At 44.9% G+C, this 15265-nt stretch overlaps 2 protein-coding genes and 1 long non-coding RNA gene across 8 annotated transcripts in view; all 3 read right to left on the reverse strand.

Moving 5' to 3' along the window:
- Window positions 1-3467, reverse strand: part of LOC309333857 — a 153927-nt gene extending 150460 nt beyond the window's left edge. The window contains exon 1 of the long non-coding RNA XR_014152706.1: window positions 3413-3467. This is a non-coding gene — a long non-coding RNA (uncharacterized lncRNA). The remainder of the gene's footprint in view (window positions 1-3412) is intronic.
- Window positions 1-9131, reverse strand: part of AKNA (AT-hook transcription factor) — a 66915-nt gene extending 57784 nt beyond the window's left edge. For 3 of the 4 annotated variants that reach the window (XM_081847432.1, XM_081847431.1, XM_081847430.1), the window contains exon 1: window positions 8893-9130. The gene's annotated coding sequence lies outside the window, so the exon portion shown is untranslated. Of the gene's footprint in view, window positions 1-8892 lie in introns of all 4 variants that reach the window. The other variant, XM_081847433.1, reaches the window with a different exon arrangement.
- Window positions 9132-11036: 1905 nt separating this feature from the next.
- WHRN (whirlin) overlaps window positions 11037-15265 on the reverse strand; it is a 126244-nt gene continuing 122015 nt past the window's right edge. For 2 of the 3 annotated variants that reach the window (XM_081847525.1, XM_081847523.1), the window contains 3 exons: window positions 14810-15018; window positions 13188-13310; window positions 11037-11978 (listed from right to left, as the gene is read on the reverse strand). In XM_081847525.1, the coding sequence (XP_081703651.1) occupies window positions 11796-11978; window positions 13188-13310; window positions 14810-15018 (515 nt within the window). In that variant the 3' untranslated portion in view covers window positions 11037-11795. The remainder of the gene's footprint in view (window positions 11979-13187; window positions 13311-14809; window positions 15019-15265) is intronic. The other variant, XM_081847524.1, reaches the window with a different exon arrangement.

A 15265-nucleotide genomic window follows, 5' to 3' on the forward strand; every position in this document is an offset into this window, starting at 1 on the left:
AGAGCAAAAAATGAACAGATGCTGGTATGTTAGACCAAGGAAATTGAGGATTGGGCAACTGCCCCTGCTCCAATCAAAGGAGGGCATTGAGGAGGGTCAATGAGGAGTGCAACTGGGTGAGACTGGAGAGTTCCAAGGGGCAGACAGAGAGGCCTGGAGGGCCACATTTGTCTCCTGGCCTTGAGGTTCCCCACCCCTGATCAGGCATGGCAACTCTAGGGGTCAGAGGTGTCATCAGCCCCCTCAATATTCCTTAGCAGGGGGCTCAGCCCCCTGAAATCTGAAGATGCAGAGGAGGCAAGTTTGCTCCAGCCTGAGCAGCAGGCCAGGCAACATTGCACAGGCCAGCACAGTCTTCCACTAGGCCATGCTGGTCCAGCCTGCACAGTGTTGGAAAATATGTGTAATATCACGCGATGAGCCATGTGCCACCACCCCCCCACCTTGAGGGCTACCCAGCACCTTTGCTACTGATATAGACCATTCATGCTGAAAGACAGTCTATCTCTAGTTACCAATCACTTGCGGGTGAAAGAAGGGGAGGTAGCTTTCATGTCCTCCTTGTAGGGCTCCCAAAAAGCATCTTGTTGCCTACTGTGGGAAGCTGGTAAGGGATGGACTTTTGGGTCTAATCCAGCAGGACTCTCTTTATGTCCTTATGACAGGGTCAGTTTCTCCCAGACCCTTCAAATGGCTTCCTCTCCCATTCACACATCAAACTGAGAAAGGCTCGGTCTAAACAGAAAGCGGTGCAGCAAGACAAAATGACTTGAACTAGAAACAGAACATATTTATCCAGGATGACACTATTTATTTATCTAACTTGCAATTGATCCATTGCTAATGTATCACATGCCACTGGGCAACTGGCAAAGTGGCAAGAGTGCATTAACTCTCATTAGTCATCAGAGTCTATTCACATTCTTTGATCACCCTTCCTGATATATCCAAGCACATTGATCTTTCTCTTTTTTCAACTCAAAAAGGTGGGTGGTACAAGCAAGCAGGTGCAGTTATGGCTGTCAATCCTAAAAAAACCCTGTATTTATGGCTCAGTTATAGGACAACATGGTGGAAATGAAGGCACCAGATGCAAGAAGCAGCCTCCTAAGTATCACCATTATAATTTCATTTTAAAGCAACTATTTGGATTTATTTATAAAAACTTTTTTATAAAAAAGTAAATTATTATTAATTATTAAAATTAAAATTAAATTAAATTCTGGTGAGGGTGGGAAATTTTCATTACACAGAGGCCATGAGATGCAGGAATGAGGTCATCTATATCTGAAGCCTTTAGTAAATACAGGTGATTCAAGTTACACAGGGGTTATGTTCCAGGGATAGCATGTAAAGCCAAAGCACATTGGGTTCAATGGCAGGTGGAACTGGCAAAGTCTTTTTTCCCAGATGGCTGCCCCCTTTCCATATTTATTTATTTTTTAAGATTTGCCAAGCACATAAAACAAAATGCACTCAAGTTAAATGGATATAAGTTGCAAGTTGCCTGTATCCCTGCTAGTATGTTTCTGAATATAAGTTGCTGGAAAGTACAGGAGGAGAGAGTGGCTGTTGCAATTAAGAGTCTGCCTGTTGGCTTCCCCTACCCACCTGGCTGGCTGCTATGAGAACAGGGTCCTGAACTAGATGTGCCACTGGCCTGATCCAGCAGGCTCTTATTACTTTCAGAGGGTGGAAGCAAGCAGATCAGTGGTGGTGGTGGTGGTGAGAAGGTGGAGGAAGAGTAGCTGCATCTGCCTGCTTGCTCTCTGACAAGCAAGCAGATGTCAGCCACACTGAGAAACAGGAAGAGCTATGGATGGAGGTGGAATAACTGAAGGTGGTGATGGGAGGTAACTTACGGAAGATGTCCTACTCAAAAGACCCTCCAAAATCTGAGCCAACACTATTTATTGATGTCACCTTTAAAGCTGTATTCAAATATGAGAAGACAAATCATAACAGAAGCATGGAGGAACATAAGCTGACTTATATGACATAGGTCAGACCACTGCTCAAACTAGATCAGTATTGTCTACATTGACTGGCAGCATCTCTCCATGGGTCAGACAGGGCATTTGAGATGTATGCAAAAAAATTCCTGGTTTGACCCCTGTCATCTCCACAAAGCCTGGGAGAGACCCTGCCTGAAACCCTGGAGAGCCACTGCCAGCCAGTGTAAACAGCAATGAGGTAGATCATGGGTAGGCAACCTAAGGCCCGGGGGCTGGATCCGGCCCAATTGCCTTCTCAATCCAGCCCACGGACGGTCCAGGAATCAGTGTGTTTTTACATGAGTAGAATGCATGCTTTTATTTAAAATGAAACTCTGGGTTATTTGTGGGGCATAGGAATTCATTCATCCCCCCCCCCATTATAGTCCGGCCCCCCACAAGGTCTGAGGGACAGTGGACCAGCCCCCTGCTGAAAATGTTTGCTGACCCCTGAGCTAGATGGACGATTGGTCTGACTGTATAAAGCAACTTGTTATGTCCTGATCTATGTTGACTACTATGCCCATTGTTACTCCAATGCAAAATGTATAAAGAAGTTTGCAGGTACGTTGTACCCTTCTTCATATTTAAAAGAAATTGTCAAATTTAGACAACAAACAGCACACAAAAAAAATTGTTTCCCCGCATTCTACTGAAGGATCCCTGCTTCTTTCTCTCCCTGCTCCCCTCCCTCTCAAGTACTTAAACATTTTGCTATCAGAACATGAAGCATCAATCCAGTTCTGTTTTGAGCAAAGAAAGTCCTTTTAAACAACTAGTGAGAGTTCCTCTGTCTGCTTTCCCCAGAAATACACTGCATCCTGCCACCAGCATGCACTGTATAGAAAAAGGCCAGTTAAAAGGAATCTTACATTTCTCCCCGCCCCTTGCAGTTTAGAGAAGTCAGCTTTGCTAATCAGATTATTCATCTTCCCCAGCCACAGACTCCTCTCCCTCCTAAGCACTCTGTTCAGCTGCTCACCTCCCTCCTCAAGTATGTCCAAGAGGCACAAAACGGGAAAGAAATCATCTGTTTTCCCAATTCTGTGCCCCTCTGTTCCTGGATTTCTTTTTTTAAAAAAAAAAAAAATATTACCTACTTTATACAGTATTTTGGAAAGTTGTTTGTTTGGCCTCATCTGCACAGCATGTTTAAAGCTGTATCATTATCACTTTAAAAAGTTGTGGGCTCTCCAAAGGAATCCTGGGATGCAGAGAGCTTATTAGAAGAAGCACGTTCCCCTCACAGTGTTTATCAGTCCATCTTCCCAGGGAAATGAGCCTGGGAAAGCATGAGAATGTGTGATCCCGGCTTGTTGGTGGATTTAACTGGGACAAGTATCAGAAAATAAGGGCTGTTTGTATACAGTGGTACCTCAGGTTAAGAACTTAATTCATTCTGGAGGTCCATTCTCAACCTGAAACTGTTCTTAACCTGAAGCACCACTTTAGCTAATGGGGCCTCCTGCTGCCGCCACACAATTTCTGTTCTTATCCTGAAGCAAAGTTCTTAACCCGAGGTACTATTTCTGGGTTAGTGGAGTCTGTAACCTGAAGTGTCTCTAACCCGAGATACCACTGTATAGTAAACCTCAGGTCTGGGAGTGGGGGCAAATGGGGCCCTCTGACCAGCCCTTGGGACTGTCTCCAAGCATCACCCCGCCCCTGCCACATCCACTTCTGGCTCAGCTTTGCAACCCCTTTGCGTGTTTTGACCTTGCTGCAATGTGCAATGTGTAGTAACGTGTTACAGCTTAATATACATATCAAGTGACTATCATGGGTAGGCAAACTAATGCCTGGGGGCCGGATCCGGCCCAATCACCTTCTAAATCCGGCCCACAAATCAGCGTGTTTTCACATGAATAGAATGTGTCCTTTTATTTGAAATCCATCTCTGGGTTATTTGTGGGGCCTGCCTGGTGTTTTTTACATAAGTAGAATGTGTGCTTTTATTTAAAATGCACCTTTGGGTTATTTGAGGGGCATAGGAATTCATTCATTATTATTTTCCCAAAATATAGTCCGGCCCTCCACAAGGTCTGAGGGATAGTGGACTGTCACCTTCTGAAAAAGTTTGCTGACCCCTGGACTAGATAATACTGATCTTTGTTTGCCTTGATGGAGGACAGAGAGGTGTGAGGGTATGTGTGTGTGTGTCTATACTGTATATACATGTACATGAAAACAAACAAGCCTGCTGTGTCTGCAGCACCGAAATGACCTCTTCTGGGTAGAAAGATAAATTTTAATTGCTCCACCCACTTTTGCCTCTGGCCCCGCCCACCACTGGGATGTGAAGTGGCTCAGAGAAAGTTGCCCAGAAGGGAATGCGGCTCTTGGGCTGAAAAAGACTCCCTACCTCAGTTATACAGGAACATTTGGAGGGTATGCTATGATAGTGAATCATAGACATAGAGTGGTACCTCGGGTTAAGTACTTAATTCGTCCCGGAGGTCCGTACTTAACCTGAAACTGTTCTTAACCTGAAGCACCACTTTAGCTAATGGGGCCTCCTGCTGCCGCCGCGCCACCGGAGCACGATTTCTGTTCTCATCCTGAAGCAAAGTTCTTAATCTGAAGCACTATTTCTGAGTTAATGGAGTCTGTAACCTGAAGCGTATGTAACCTGAGGTACCACTGTATTGTGGACCACCCTTCCCCTCCAGGTAGTACGGCCAAAGTACCAAAATGATGGGACTTTGAGTTAAACCATATTATGCAACCAATTACAGGATTAAGTCCCAAAGATCTCAGCCCGGCTCACTTCCAAAGGATGGTGCTTAAAGATTAAGACGCGTGGCTGCAATTTCTTGGCAAGGAAAGTTTTATGAAATCCAGACATGAATTATCTCTGCGCTCTTAAAATATTGTTATTAATGTTATTAATGTTAGGCAGGCACATTCCCTGCACTGTTTTCAGCTCCTGCTGAATTTTCTGTTTTGTGTTTTGACAAACCTCCCCAGGCATCAAAGTTTAATGTGCAGCAATTTTAACACTACATTTTATTATGCATATTAGTTTTAAAAAAACAAAAAACAAAAAACTATTACTGGCTTCATTCATTATTTTGATATTTTTAAATAAATAAATGATTTTAATGTTTGCATTTATCACTGTTTTTAAAATGAATATTTTAGATCATTCTCCATAACCACTGTGATATTTTCTGTTATGTAAGGGGTGTGTACTTTTTAGAATCATAAAATCAAAGAATTGTAGATTTCAAAGGTACCCTAAGGATCATCTAGTCCAACCCCTCTGCAATGCAGGAATATGCTGCTGTCCCATATGGGGATCAAACCTGCAACTTTGGTGTTATCAGCACCACACTCTAACCAACTGAGTAAATAAGCAATAAATAAATAAATAAATAAATAAATAAATAAATAAATAAATAAATAAATAAATAAGCAAGCAAGCAAGCAAGCAAGCAAGCAGCTTAAGGTGGAGAAGTACATTTTAATCAACCCATCACTCACCTTTGATTTCTAAACCAGTGGATTTTTAAACCAGTTGCACTCTATCCAGAGGAAAGTTGGTCAGTTATTTACTTATTATTATTTATGTCAAGTACTTACATACTGATCTTCATCAGAACAGATCCCCAAGTGATTTACCAAAAAAAGCAATAAAGCAGTAAAAATTAAATACAGTGTGTAAAACATCAAAATCCTTAAACAGTATAATATATAAGGCATCAAACTCTGTAACACAGAATTCAACTCATTCAGTATGCTGGCCACTCACTCAATATCTACAGTCCAGCTGTGGGAGAGCTGAGAAGCAAAGCACTCTCCCTGTTCTCAAGGACAGCCCTGAGAACGGTACTGAGTTCCATTCTCAGCTGATTAGTTCTTCTTTTAAAAGTAAGCATATGGGATTTTATTTTATTTTATAAAAAATAGAAACTAAAAGGTCTTCCAAACTTAACTGTGCAGATGCCATTTGCTTTTAACATTTTTGAAACTGATAGGAAATGTTTTAAAAGTCAGCTTTACAGCTTTGCTGCGTGATCTGAGATCAGATAAATTTTGCAAAGTGGGTGGCTTGATAATTTTAAATTCTGCTTGGCATGTGGCATGTTTTGCTTGATTAAAAAACCAAATCTTTGAAAATGAGCCCTTTAATCAGAGCAGATGGGAACCTGTGGCCCTCTAGATATTGCTGGACCCCACCTCCAAACATCTGCAATCACTGACCATACTGATTGGGGCTGATGCGAGTTGGAGTCTAACAACTTTTGGAGGGCAACAGGCTGGGTAAGGCTACAGTACGACAAGGAAACTGGTGTGTATGTGTGTGAGAGAGGGAGAGACTGTAGAGTCAGAACATTATATAACACATAATTTCTCCTTTCTTCTGTACCCAGCTGTGTTTCACATGGTTTGTGTACCATCTGGATACCTCTAGGTTATACTGCAAAGCCACAGACACAGACACACATGTACCCCAGGAGGTAATAAACGAACCCAGAGTTTGCAATGTCACTCACTGGAGCTTTAGATCAAAGACAAAAAACTCTGTTAGCTGAGCAACTCATGAGAACATTCTGGTTGTTGATGGTGGTGGTGCAACAGAGAAGCTTTCAAGTCTCAAATTCTATAAAGCATGAAAGTATGATTGATGTATTATTTATTTATTTATTACATAGATAGCCTTAAGAATTTTTTTTTTTTTAACAGAGAAAAGGATATGAGCCTTTGACTTAAGCTGCTGTTATGTGTCAGACTCTCAGCTTTCCATCTGCAAACTGGGATCTCTGATTGAGCCAGCAATCGCCCTGCCAATATTTGTTCTAGGGGTAAATGGATAGTGTAAAAAATAATAATAGCAATACCTTGCAAAGGACCACATAACCCGTTTGCTTACTTCTTAGGAGATGCACTGAGTATGACTAACATTGGATGCAACCAGAGTAGACCCACTGCAATCGACAGACCCTACTCACTTAGGTCCAACCCATTTAGGATAACACTACTGTAGCCTTACTGCCTAAACCAAAACTTCCCTCTGAAAGGAGGAGGGGGAACTGGAATGTTTATTATGTTGCATATTGAATACCGTTAATAAAGCTGGATATTTGTTGGCCAACGCCCCCACCTCCTTAAAAGAAAATCAGAGAGGAAGCCTAGAATTTCCTGTAATGGCATGGCATGGCGAAAGTGGATTGAGAGAAGTCCCCCCCCCCCCATTACACAAAACTTGTGGATAATCAATGAAGCTGAATATTGGAAGATTCAAAACAGATAAACTAAAGTACTTCTTCATGCAGTGCCCAGTTAACCTATGGAACTCACACCCACAAGGGACAGTGATGGCCACCAAGAAAAAGAGGAGTAGGAGTTTGGATTTGATATCCCGCTTTATCACTACCAGGAGGAGTCTCAAAGTGCCTAACAATCTCTTTTCCCTTCCTCCCCCACAACAAACACTCTGTGAGGTGAGTGGGGCTGAGAGACTTCAGAGAAGTGTGACTAGCCCAAGGCCACCCAGCAGCTGCATGTGGAGGAGCGGAGACGTGAAGGTTCACCACATTACAAGTCTGCTGCTCTTAACCACTACAGGGCTTTAAAATTCACGGAGAAGGCTATCAATGGTTACTAGCCATGATGACTACGTATTTTCTGCCTCCATGGTCAGAGGCAGCAATGTTTCTGAATACCAGTTGCTGGAAACCACAGGAGGGAAAGTGCTCTTGTGCTCGATTCCTGCTTGCTGGTTTCCCATGGTGATCACTGTGAGAACAGGGTGCTGGGCTAGATAGGATGATCCAGCAGCTAGATGGCCTGATCCTGGGCTAGATGGCCTGATCCAGCAGGTGCAATATTCTTAAGGGGGCAGACAGTTCTTTTGCCCCCAGTCATGTGGGAGAATTTAGGAAGTTCCCTGTTGCTCAGTTTAACTTACACACATAAGCCTGGTGTCATTGCAAAGCATAGCTACTTAGAAGTAAATCCCACTGAGTTCCATGGGACTTACTCCTGGGTAAGTGTATAGGCAGAATTGCAGCCTCAGTAACTAAGTGGTTTCCTTCCCCTCTTCCACTTCCCCTGCAACTAAGAAGGAAAGTCTAAAAACTCTTTCAAAGAGAAGCAAGAACTCACCAGCCTTAGATTGTTCCCTTCGGTTGCTTAGCAAGTAGCCAGATACCAACAAAACTTCCCTGCAGCCAATGCCTTTTCCCTTTAAGATGCAACCACAGCAACAACAGGTTCTTCTCCCGCTTTGGGAGAAACAACACACAGAAGGCAGCGCACAATCCTTACCCTCGAAGAATTGTAGAGTAGGAAGAGACCTCGAGGGTGCTCTAGTCCAACCCCCGGCAATGCAGGAATCTCAACACGAGGTTCCCCATCCAATTTGAAAGCATACTGGACCCCGCTTAGCTTTGCAGATATGCTAGTACTTTTAGCGCTGCATCACTCGTTAAGTCTGCAACTCTGCACACAACCTTAACTTGGATGTAACATCCCACTGAAACAGCGGGACCTACTCCTGAGTAAGCAAGCATCGACGTGTGCTACGAAGATTGTTCTTTATTAAAAGAGAAAGATTTTATTTCATTTTCTAAGTTGAGCCTTCTGGAAAATCAGGCATAATTGAAATAAACATGAAAAGGGGGAGAGATGCACAACTGGCGACATATTAGGGCCACGTTCTCAACTTTTTTCTCTTTTTCTCAAGAAAAGAGAAAGCGGATCTCGAGGGGGGGGGGAGATGGGGGTGTCAAAGCGCCACTGAATGATTTCTCAGTGATGGGGGTGGGTGGCAGGGATTTATCCTGGGCTGCCTCCCCACCTCTTTTAAAGACAGTCTCTCTCACGCGCCCCTTCCCCACACGGAGTCCTTTCCTGAGAGCCGCAAAACGCGGGGTCTCCAGAGCCGGCTACTCACCTGGAGAGACCAGCTTTCCCTTCCGCTCTCCGCGCGCGACAAAGTTTCCGTTCTTCTCTTCCTCCAGCTGCGCCTTCGCGGGCGAGAAAAGAGCGCTTGGCCCCTTTAGTCAATTTCCTGGAGTTGCAACTTTGGCGGCTAACAATAGTCTCCTCCAATACTGGGCAGGCAGATAGCCAGGGATGGAAGAGGCCGGGCTTGGTGGGTCATCTGCATAATACGCCCTCAAGGCTCCTCCTCCCACATCCGCTCGCGTCCGTTAGCAAAGAAGCAGAGTATGCTCTGAAATTCAATGACTGCTAAAAGCGGGACAGTTCTTGCTATATTGGGATTGGTCGGAAATCGGGGCGGGGCTGAATATGCATGTAGAGCGACGCGTAAAAAAAGAGGACTGCTTCTTTTTTTGCCTCGCCAGAACGTGGGGGACTCTCCCCACTCGCTGGATTTTGCAAAACACATAGTACAGTAATCCCGAAGGGGAGCTGGGCGGGACTGTGGTCCTCCAGATGCTGTTGGACTACAACTCCCATCAGCCCAGCCAACAACCCTAGTGTAAACCAAGTTTCCTCCTTTCCTCTTTTCTCCATCAAAGATTTCATGGTACAGTATCAATGTTTGGTTTGTGTTGTTGTTTTGTGTGCATATATAGTTTGCTCTGCAGCAGCAGCAGCAGAAGGAGAAATGTTGTTTCATTTATATTTTTGTTTGCTAAAACCTACCTCAGGTTTTTGTAAAGTTGAAAAGATAAACGGTGTTTCAATAAAAGCTAAAAGACCCTCATTTTGCAAAACTCCTCTGTGCCATCTTTTATTTCATATAGGAGTTTTTGCCAATCTCTGCTCCTCATGACCTGAGAAGGCTGTGTGGGTGAATGAGGTGGGGAGCTTGTTTTCAGCTGATTTTATAAAATGTGCATTTAACTGCAGCTAAAAATAAACATTCGCTTGTTTGCACTAATGCAGATCTTCTGAGCTGGAAAAATCCAAGGTTTTCACTGTGTGGAATTTGTGGGGTAATAAACAGAAAGGATGCCCATCTTTTGAGTTGGATGTAGTAGTCACTGATGTGTGCATTTTGTTCTTTTAAATGTACAGTGGTACCTCGGGTTACAGACGCTTCAGGTTACAGATGCTTCAGGTTACAGACTCTGCTAACCCAGAAATAGTACCTCGGGTTAAGAACTTTGCTTCAGGATGAGAACAGAAATTGCACGATGATGGCATGGCTGCAGCAGGAGGCCCCATTAGCTAAAGTGGTGCTTCAGGTTAAGAACAGTTTAAGAATGGACCTCCAGAACGAATTAAGTTCTTAACATGAAGGATCACTGTATTGATATTGTCATGGACTGGCTGGATGTAGATTTGTCAGGCACCAGCTGGGGAACCCCCAAGGAAACCCCCAGGAGAAGGCGGCTCAGAACCAGGGAATTGGTAATGGGACAATGTATGGTCAGAGGGAGAAAAGAGAGCAGACTGGGAGAAGGTGTTGAAAGCTGAAGAGGTAACAGGAAATGAGCAGGAAAGGCAGTCAGAAAGCAGTCCAGAGGCAGAGACAGAAGCTGCATCAGGAGAGGAGGGAGGTAAAGAGGCAGAGATGAGTTAGGCTGGTAAGGAAGCCAGGCTGTCTCCCCCTTCTGCTGCGACCAGCTATTATCCCCCTTCGTCTCCCAGAACCTGAAGAGGTATGAAAAGGGCAGAGCAAAGACAGAGAAGATGACGACGAGCCTCAGATTGCTTGGGAAGGAACAGGGGAATGAGGACACTTAATGAGCTGTGGGAAGACGGAGACCTTTGGTCCTTGTAACTGCCTCATAAGGGCAAGTTCTATTGGGGAGCATTTTTCAGCCTGGGGTCTGCATTTTCTTAAGGGCAACCCTGACATGCCAGTGATGGGCGGGGGCCAGAGGCAGACTTGGGTTCGTTCCATGGGCTAGTTTCTATATGCACACAGCCCTCTCTATCCTCCACCCAGACAAGCAAGAGGTATTGTCAAGAGTTGAAGGACACATCCTAGCCTGGCAAAAACACTCAAGGAGGGTGTTGTCAGGGGAGAGTAGAGGACTAAATAGAGAAGGCCTGCATTTGGCCCCCTAGGTCTGAGGTTCCCCACCCTGTTATAACCAATCAAACAAGTTGTCATTTCCTAACATATTTCATTTATTGAAAAATTAAAAGCGCAAGCTCTTTCATATATAAATACAGTGACAATGCTGGCCATTTACAAGGCATTGTTCATGGCAGGCTGTGAATGGGTGGGAAGGCAGAGTATAGGAACCTCACGCCAGGTGTGTCACAGAGGTTAAACCCCAAAGCATTACAAATGGCGCCTCCTGGAGGCCCCTCTCTCCTCTAGGACTGCTCGAGAAGTGGAGGTGGGCTCTTCCCTCACCCAACCCACAGGTGCTCTGAAGCAGGTGCAAAATGCTACTGTACGGTGCAAGCAATGGAAGAGCTAGAGAGGGTGGGGCGAGGTATTCAGACAAGTGACTGGCCAAGTCATTCAAACACAGAGACAAAATAGGCAGAGATGGGACATCTACGCCATAGTTCACCAACCAGATGAGAATGGTTTATGGAAAGAACTATTATCAGGAGGTGACTGACTCTCTTTCTTTCTCCTCTATGTTCCATTGCTCTTTGTTCCCACAGACCACCCGGCCGGGCTCAGTCTTGGAGTGGTAGCAGAGAAGCTGCTCTGAGTACCAGTGCAACAACCCAAAGCATATATCCTGCCTGTGCTCTGCGCGCGGCATGCGTACATGTGTTGCTGGGCTTCAGGTGGGAGTTATCTGGGTCTTGTGATAGTGCACGTGTGCTAACATGCACGTGACAGTCTATTCGAACCGTTGTTCTTGCTTTGTTTCTTTCTTGCATTTGGCTTTTGGACCTTTCTGGGCCCTATCCCTAAAGTGAGACATTAAACTCAGTGACTAGGAAATCAACACAGTCCTTGTCCTTCGCTTTAAATGCCTCGGCGATGATGCGAGCTGCTTCCCGGTGCTCTTTCCCATGCATTGCCACTCCATTCACCTCCAGGATCACGTGGCCCACCTTCAGCTTCCCACAGTTGTGGGCAGAGCCTCCCCTCTGGAGCAGGAGCAGAAGAAAGAAAGAAGATATTAAGAGGCAGAACAAGCTGATATGTTGTTGCGAGTTTTGCTCACAACAATCGTAACATTGACTTTCAGTTTCATTTTGCACATTATTCAGAGAACTGTGGTTATTGGGTGGTTGATAAAGAGATTAAAATAAATGAATAAAATACATGTATTAACAATAATGCAGAACTTAAAAACAACAACATGTATTTTGCTCAATTAATTGCAGGAACATTTTAGTCAATCAGATTCATTATACAGTTATACCTCGGGTTACAGATGCTTCAGGTTGCAAATTTTTGGGTTGTGAACCATGCCAAACCAGGAAGTACCGGAACAGGTTACTTCCAGGTTTCGGTGCTCACACATGCGCAGAAGCACTAAATCACACTTTGCACATGTGCAGAAGAGCTGAATCGCAACCCATGCGTGTGCAGATGCGACACTGTGGGTTACGAATGTTGCAGGTTGTGAATGTGCCTCCTGCATGGATCACGTTCGCAACCCGAGCATCCACTGTAAATTCCATTGAACACAGTGGGATTCATTCACGTACTGTAGGGTTGAATGCTGAAGGTCTGCACTCCCCTTTAAGGAGTGTCTCAGCAGTTTTTCCTTCTGTGTTTAGTGGCTGATGCAGAGATGTTGAGCCAGGGTGAAGGTAGAGAGAGAAATGACCAGAGAGGATGCATTTGCTCCAAAAACCTAAATATGCCCACGGACCTAAAAAGGTTGGAACTGCCATGGAAGCACAACTTGGAAACTGCCAAGGGTCTTGGCAGACCACTTAATTATTTTTCTGACTCTTTAGTAAATGAAAAGCACTATGCCAGATGCTGCATGATTTTTAATTGTATTTCAGTGCTTCTTTTATTTCTTGTATACTGCATTTTATTACATCTTACAGAATTCAAAATGTAATAGCATGAAATCCAAGGTAAGAAATAGAAACGTAGCCTAAAGTCAATATGAATATTGAATGCATAGGGTGTGCCAGCTCTTATCTTCAACCACAAGTACATAGACATGCTGCAGACCTCCTGAATGAAGGGCTGGTGGTTCATGGACCACATCTGGGGAACCTCCTCATCTAGTCAGTGCAGGCTGCAGCCTTGCTCTGATACGTTTCTAATCATTTCGGACCCTGAAACAGATGTACCTGCCACTGACTGCGAGCACCAGTCACCAGCTCCCTTACCTGTATGGTCACAATACGAGGTAACGGCTGGCGAGTGTTGGCTCCTCCCTCAATGGCAATGCCCAAGGTAGGGGCACTTTTTGTCACCCGAATCAGGTGGGATGTTGGTTCCAGGAGACCTGGCTGTGGTGGAGGAGAAAAAGAGCACGACAACCCAGGGTTATTATTTACTTCTTCTATCCCACTCCTGCAAAGCTTTTGCTCCCTTTTTACTATTTGAATATAAATCAGCCCCCCTTCCTCCAGTTCAGGATTCACGACTTTAAAACACAATATTGTGGCCAACTACACCTTGAATGGTGCTCTAGAAACAAAGGGCCAACCAGGATTAGGAGGAGTTTGGGGTGAAAACTGAAGCTGTCACTCGATTGTGAACTTCCTCCCAACCCAACACCTTCCAGCATTTCTCCTTTTAGAACTTTCAGAAGTTCTAAATCATGGACAGGCAAACTAAGGCCCTGGGGCCAGATCCAGCCCAATCGCCTTCTAAATCTGGCCCGCAGATGGTCCAGGAATCAGCGTGTTTTTACATGAGTAGAATGTGTGCTTTTATTTAAAATGCATCTCTGGGTTATTTATGGGGTATAGGAATTCATTCATATTTTTTTTTCCAAAATATAGTCTGGGCCCCCCACAAGGTCTGAGGGTCAGTGGACCGGCCCCCTGCTGAAAAAGTTTGCTGACCCCTGAATCTAAAGAATTTCTCCTTTTAGAAAGCATGAGCTATGCTGCCCTCTTGTGGAATAGTCTTCAATTGGCATTGCTTCAGCTACTTTTATATATGCAACTGTTTTATCAACGTTTCTGTTATATTGTTGGTTATGTTGGGATGCCTCATGGGAAGTGGTATCTAAATTAAGAACAAGGACAGGGGCATATATGTAACCCCAACCTCTATACAGGAAAGGCCAGGATAGATAAACACCACCATATAATGCTGATCGCCGAAGAATTGATGCTTTTGAATTATGGTGCTGGAGGAGACTCTTGAGAGTCCCATGGACTTCAAGAAGATCAAACCTCTCCATTCTGAAGGAAATCAGCCCTGAATGCTCACTGGAAGGACAGATCCTGAAGCTGAGGCTCCAATACTTTGGCCACCTCATGAGAAGAGAAGCCTCCCTGGAAAAGACCCTGATGTTGGGAAAGATGGAGGGCACAGGGAGAAGGGGATGGCAGAGGACGAGATGGTTGGATAGTGTTCTCGAAGCTACCAGCATGAGTTTGACCAAACTGCGGGAGGCAGTGGAAGACAGGAGTGCCTGGCGTGCTCTGGTCCATGGGGTCACGAAGAGTCGGACACGACTAAACGACTAAACAACAACAACAACAACATATAGTGCTGTTGTTAAGGATGGCAGCACACCAACCATGCGTAGTGCTCAGAATGATCAAAACCTATGCATCATCATCAACATTGTTATTCCCTCTATCATCTGTCTCCAGACCAGGACTGCAAAAACGAATGCCTCACTCTGATTCATTTTCAACACATGCACTTTTAAAAATCGTCTGCTGGGAATCAGCCACTGGGAAACCCTTCACCTGGTTCTTTGATAGTGGCTTAGGACTGACCTCATGTTGCTTTTGTTTCCCATGGCTGGTACCCAGTGATGTCTTACCGGCTTGGGGCCTGCCTCTAAGGGCCCGTCAGCCTTCAGTGGTGCTTCCTGCGGGCTCTTGCTTTTTATGGGACCCTGTGGCCGGCTCCTGTCTTTGGCGCTGAGCTCTGTGTCCCCGATGTCCACACCGCTGTCCTCACTGAGGGTCTGCCCACTGTCCGAAAGCTGAGAGAGTGTCGAGGCTGCGGCAGATGACAATGGGAGAAAGGCTGTTAAGAAAGCGCCAGAGGAGAGGAATCAGGCTGACTGTCGGAGGTGGAATTTGTAAGGAGCCCTGATCTAATTAGGCCACACAAAACATTGGAAGCACATTTATAGCACATTGCTTCCCCCCAAAACACTGGAAACTGTAGTTTGATAAGTGTGGTGGGAACTGTCGTTCCATGAGGGGCAATCTACTGTTTCCAGTATTTGTTGTGGGCAGCCATTGGGCAAATGTTTTGGGGTGATCATGCA

Source organism: Podarcis erhardii (genome assembly GCF_964252035.2).
Source record: "Podarcis erhardii genome assembly, chromosome: Z".
Taxonomy (NCBI): domain Eukaryota; kingdom Metazoa; phylum Chordata; class Lepidosauria; order Squamata; family Lacertidae; genus Podarcis; species Podarcis erhardii.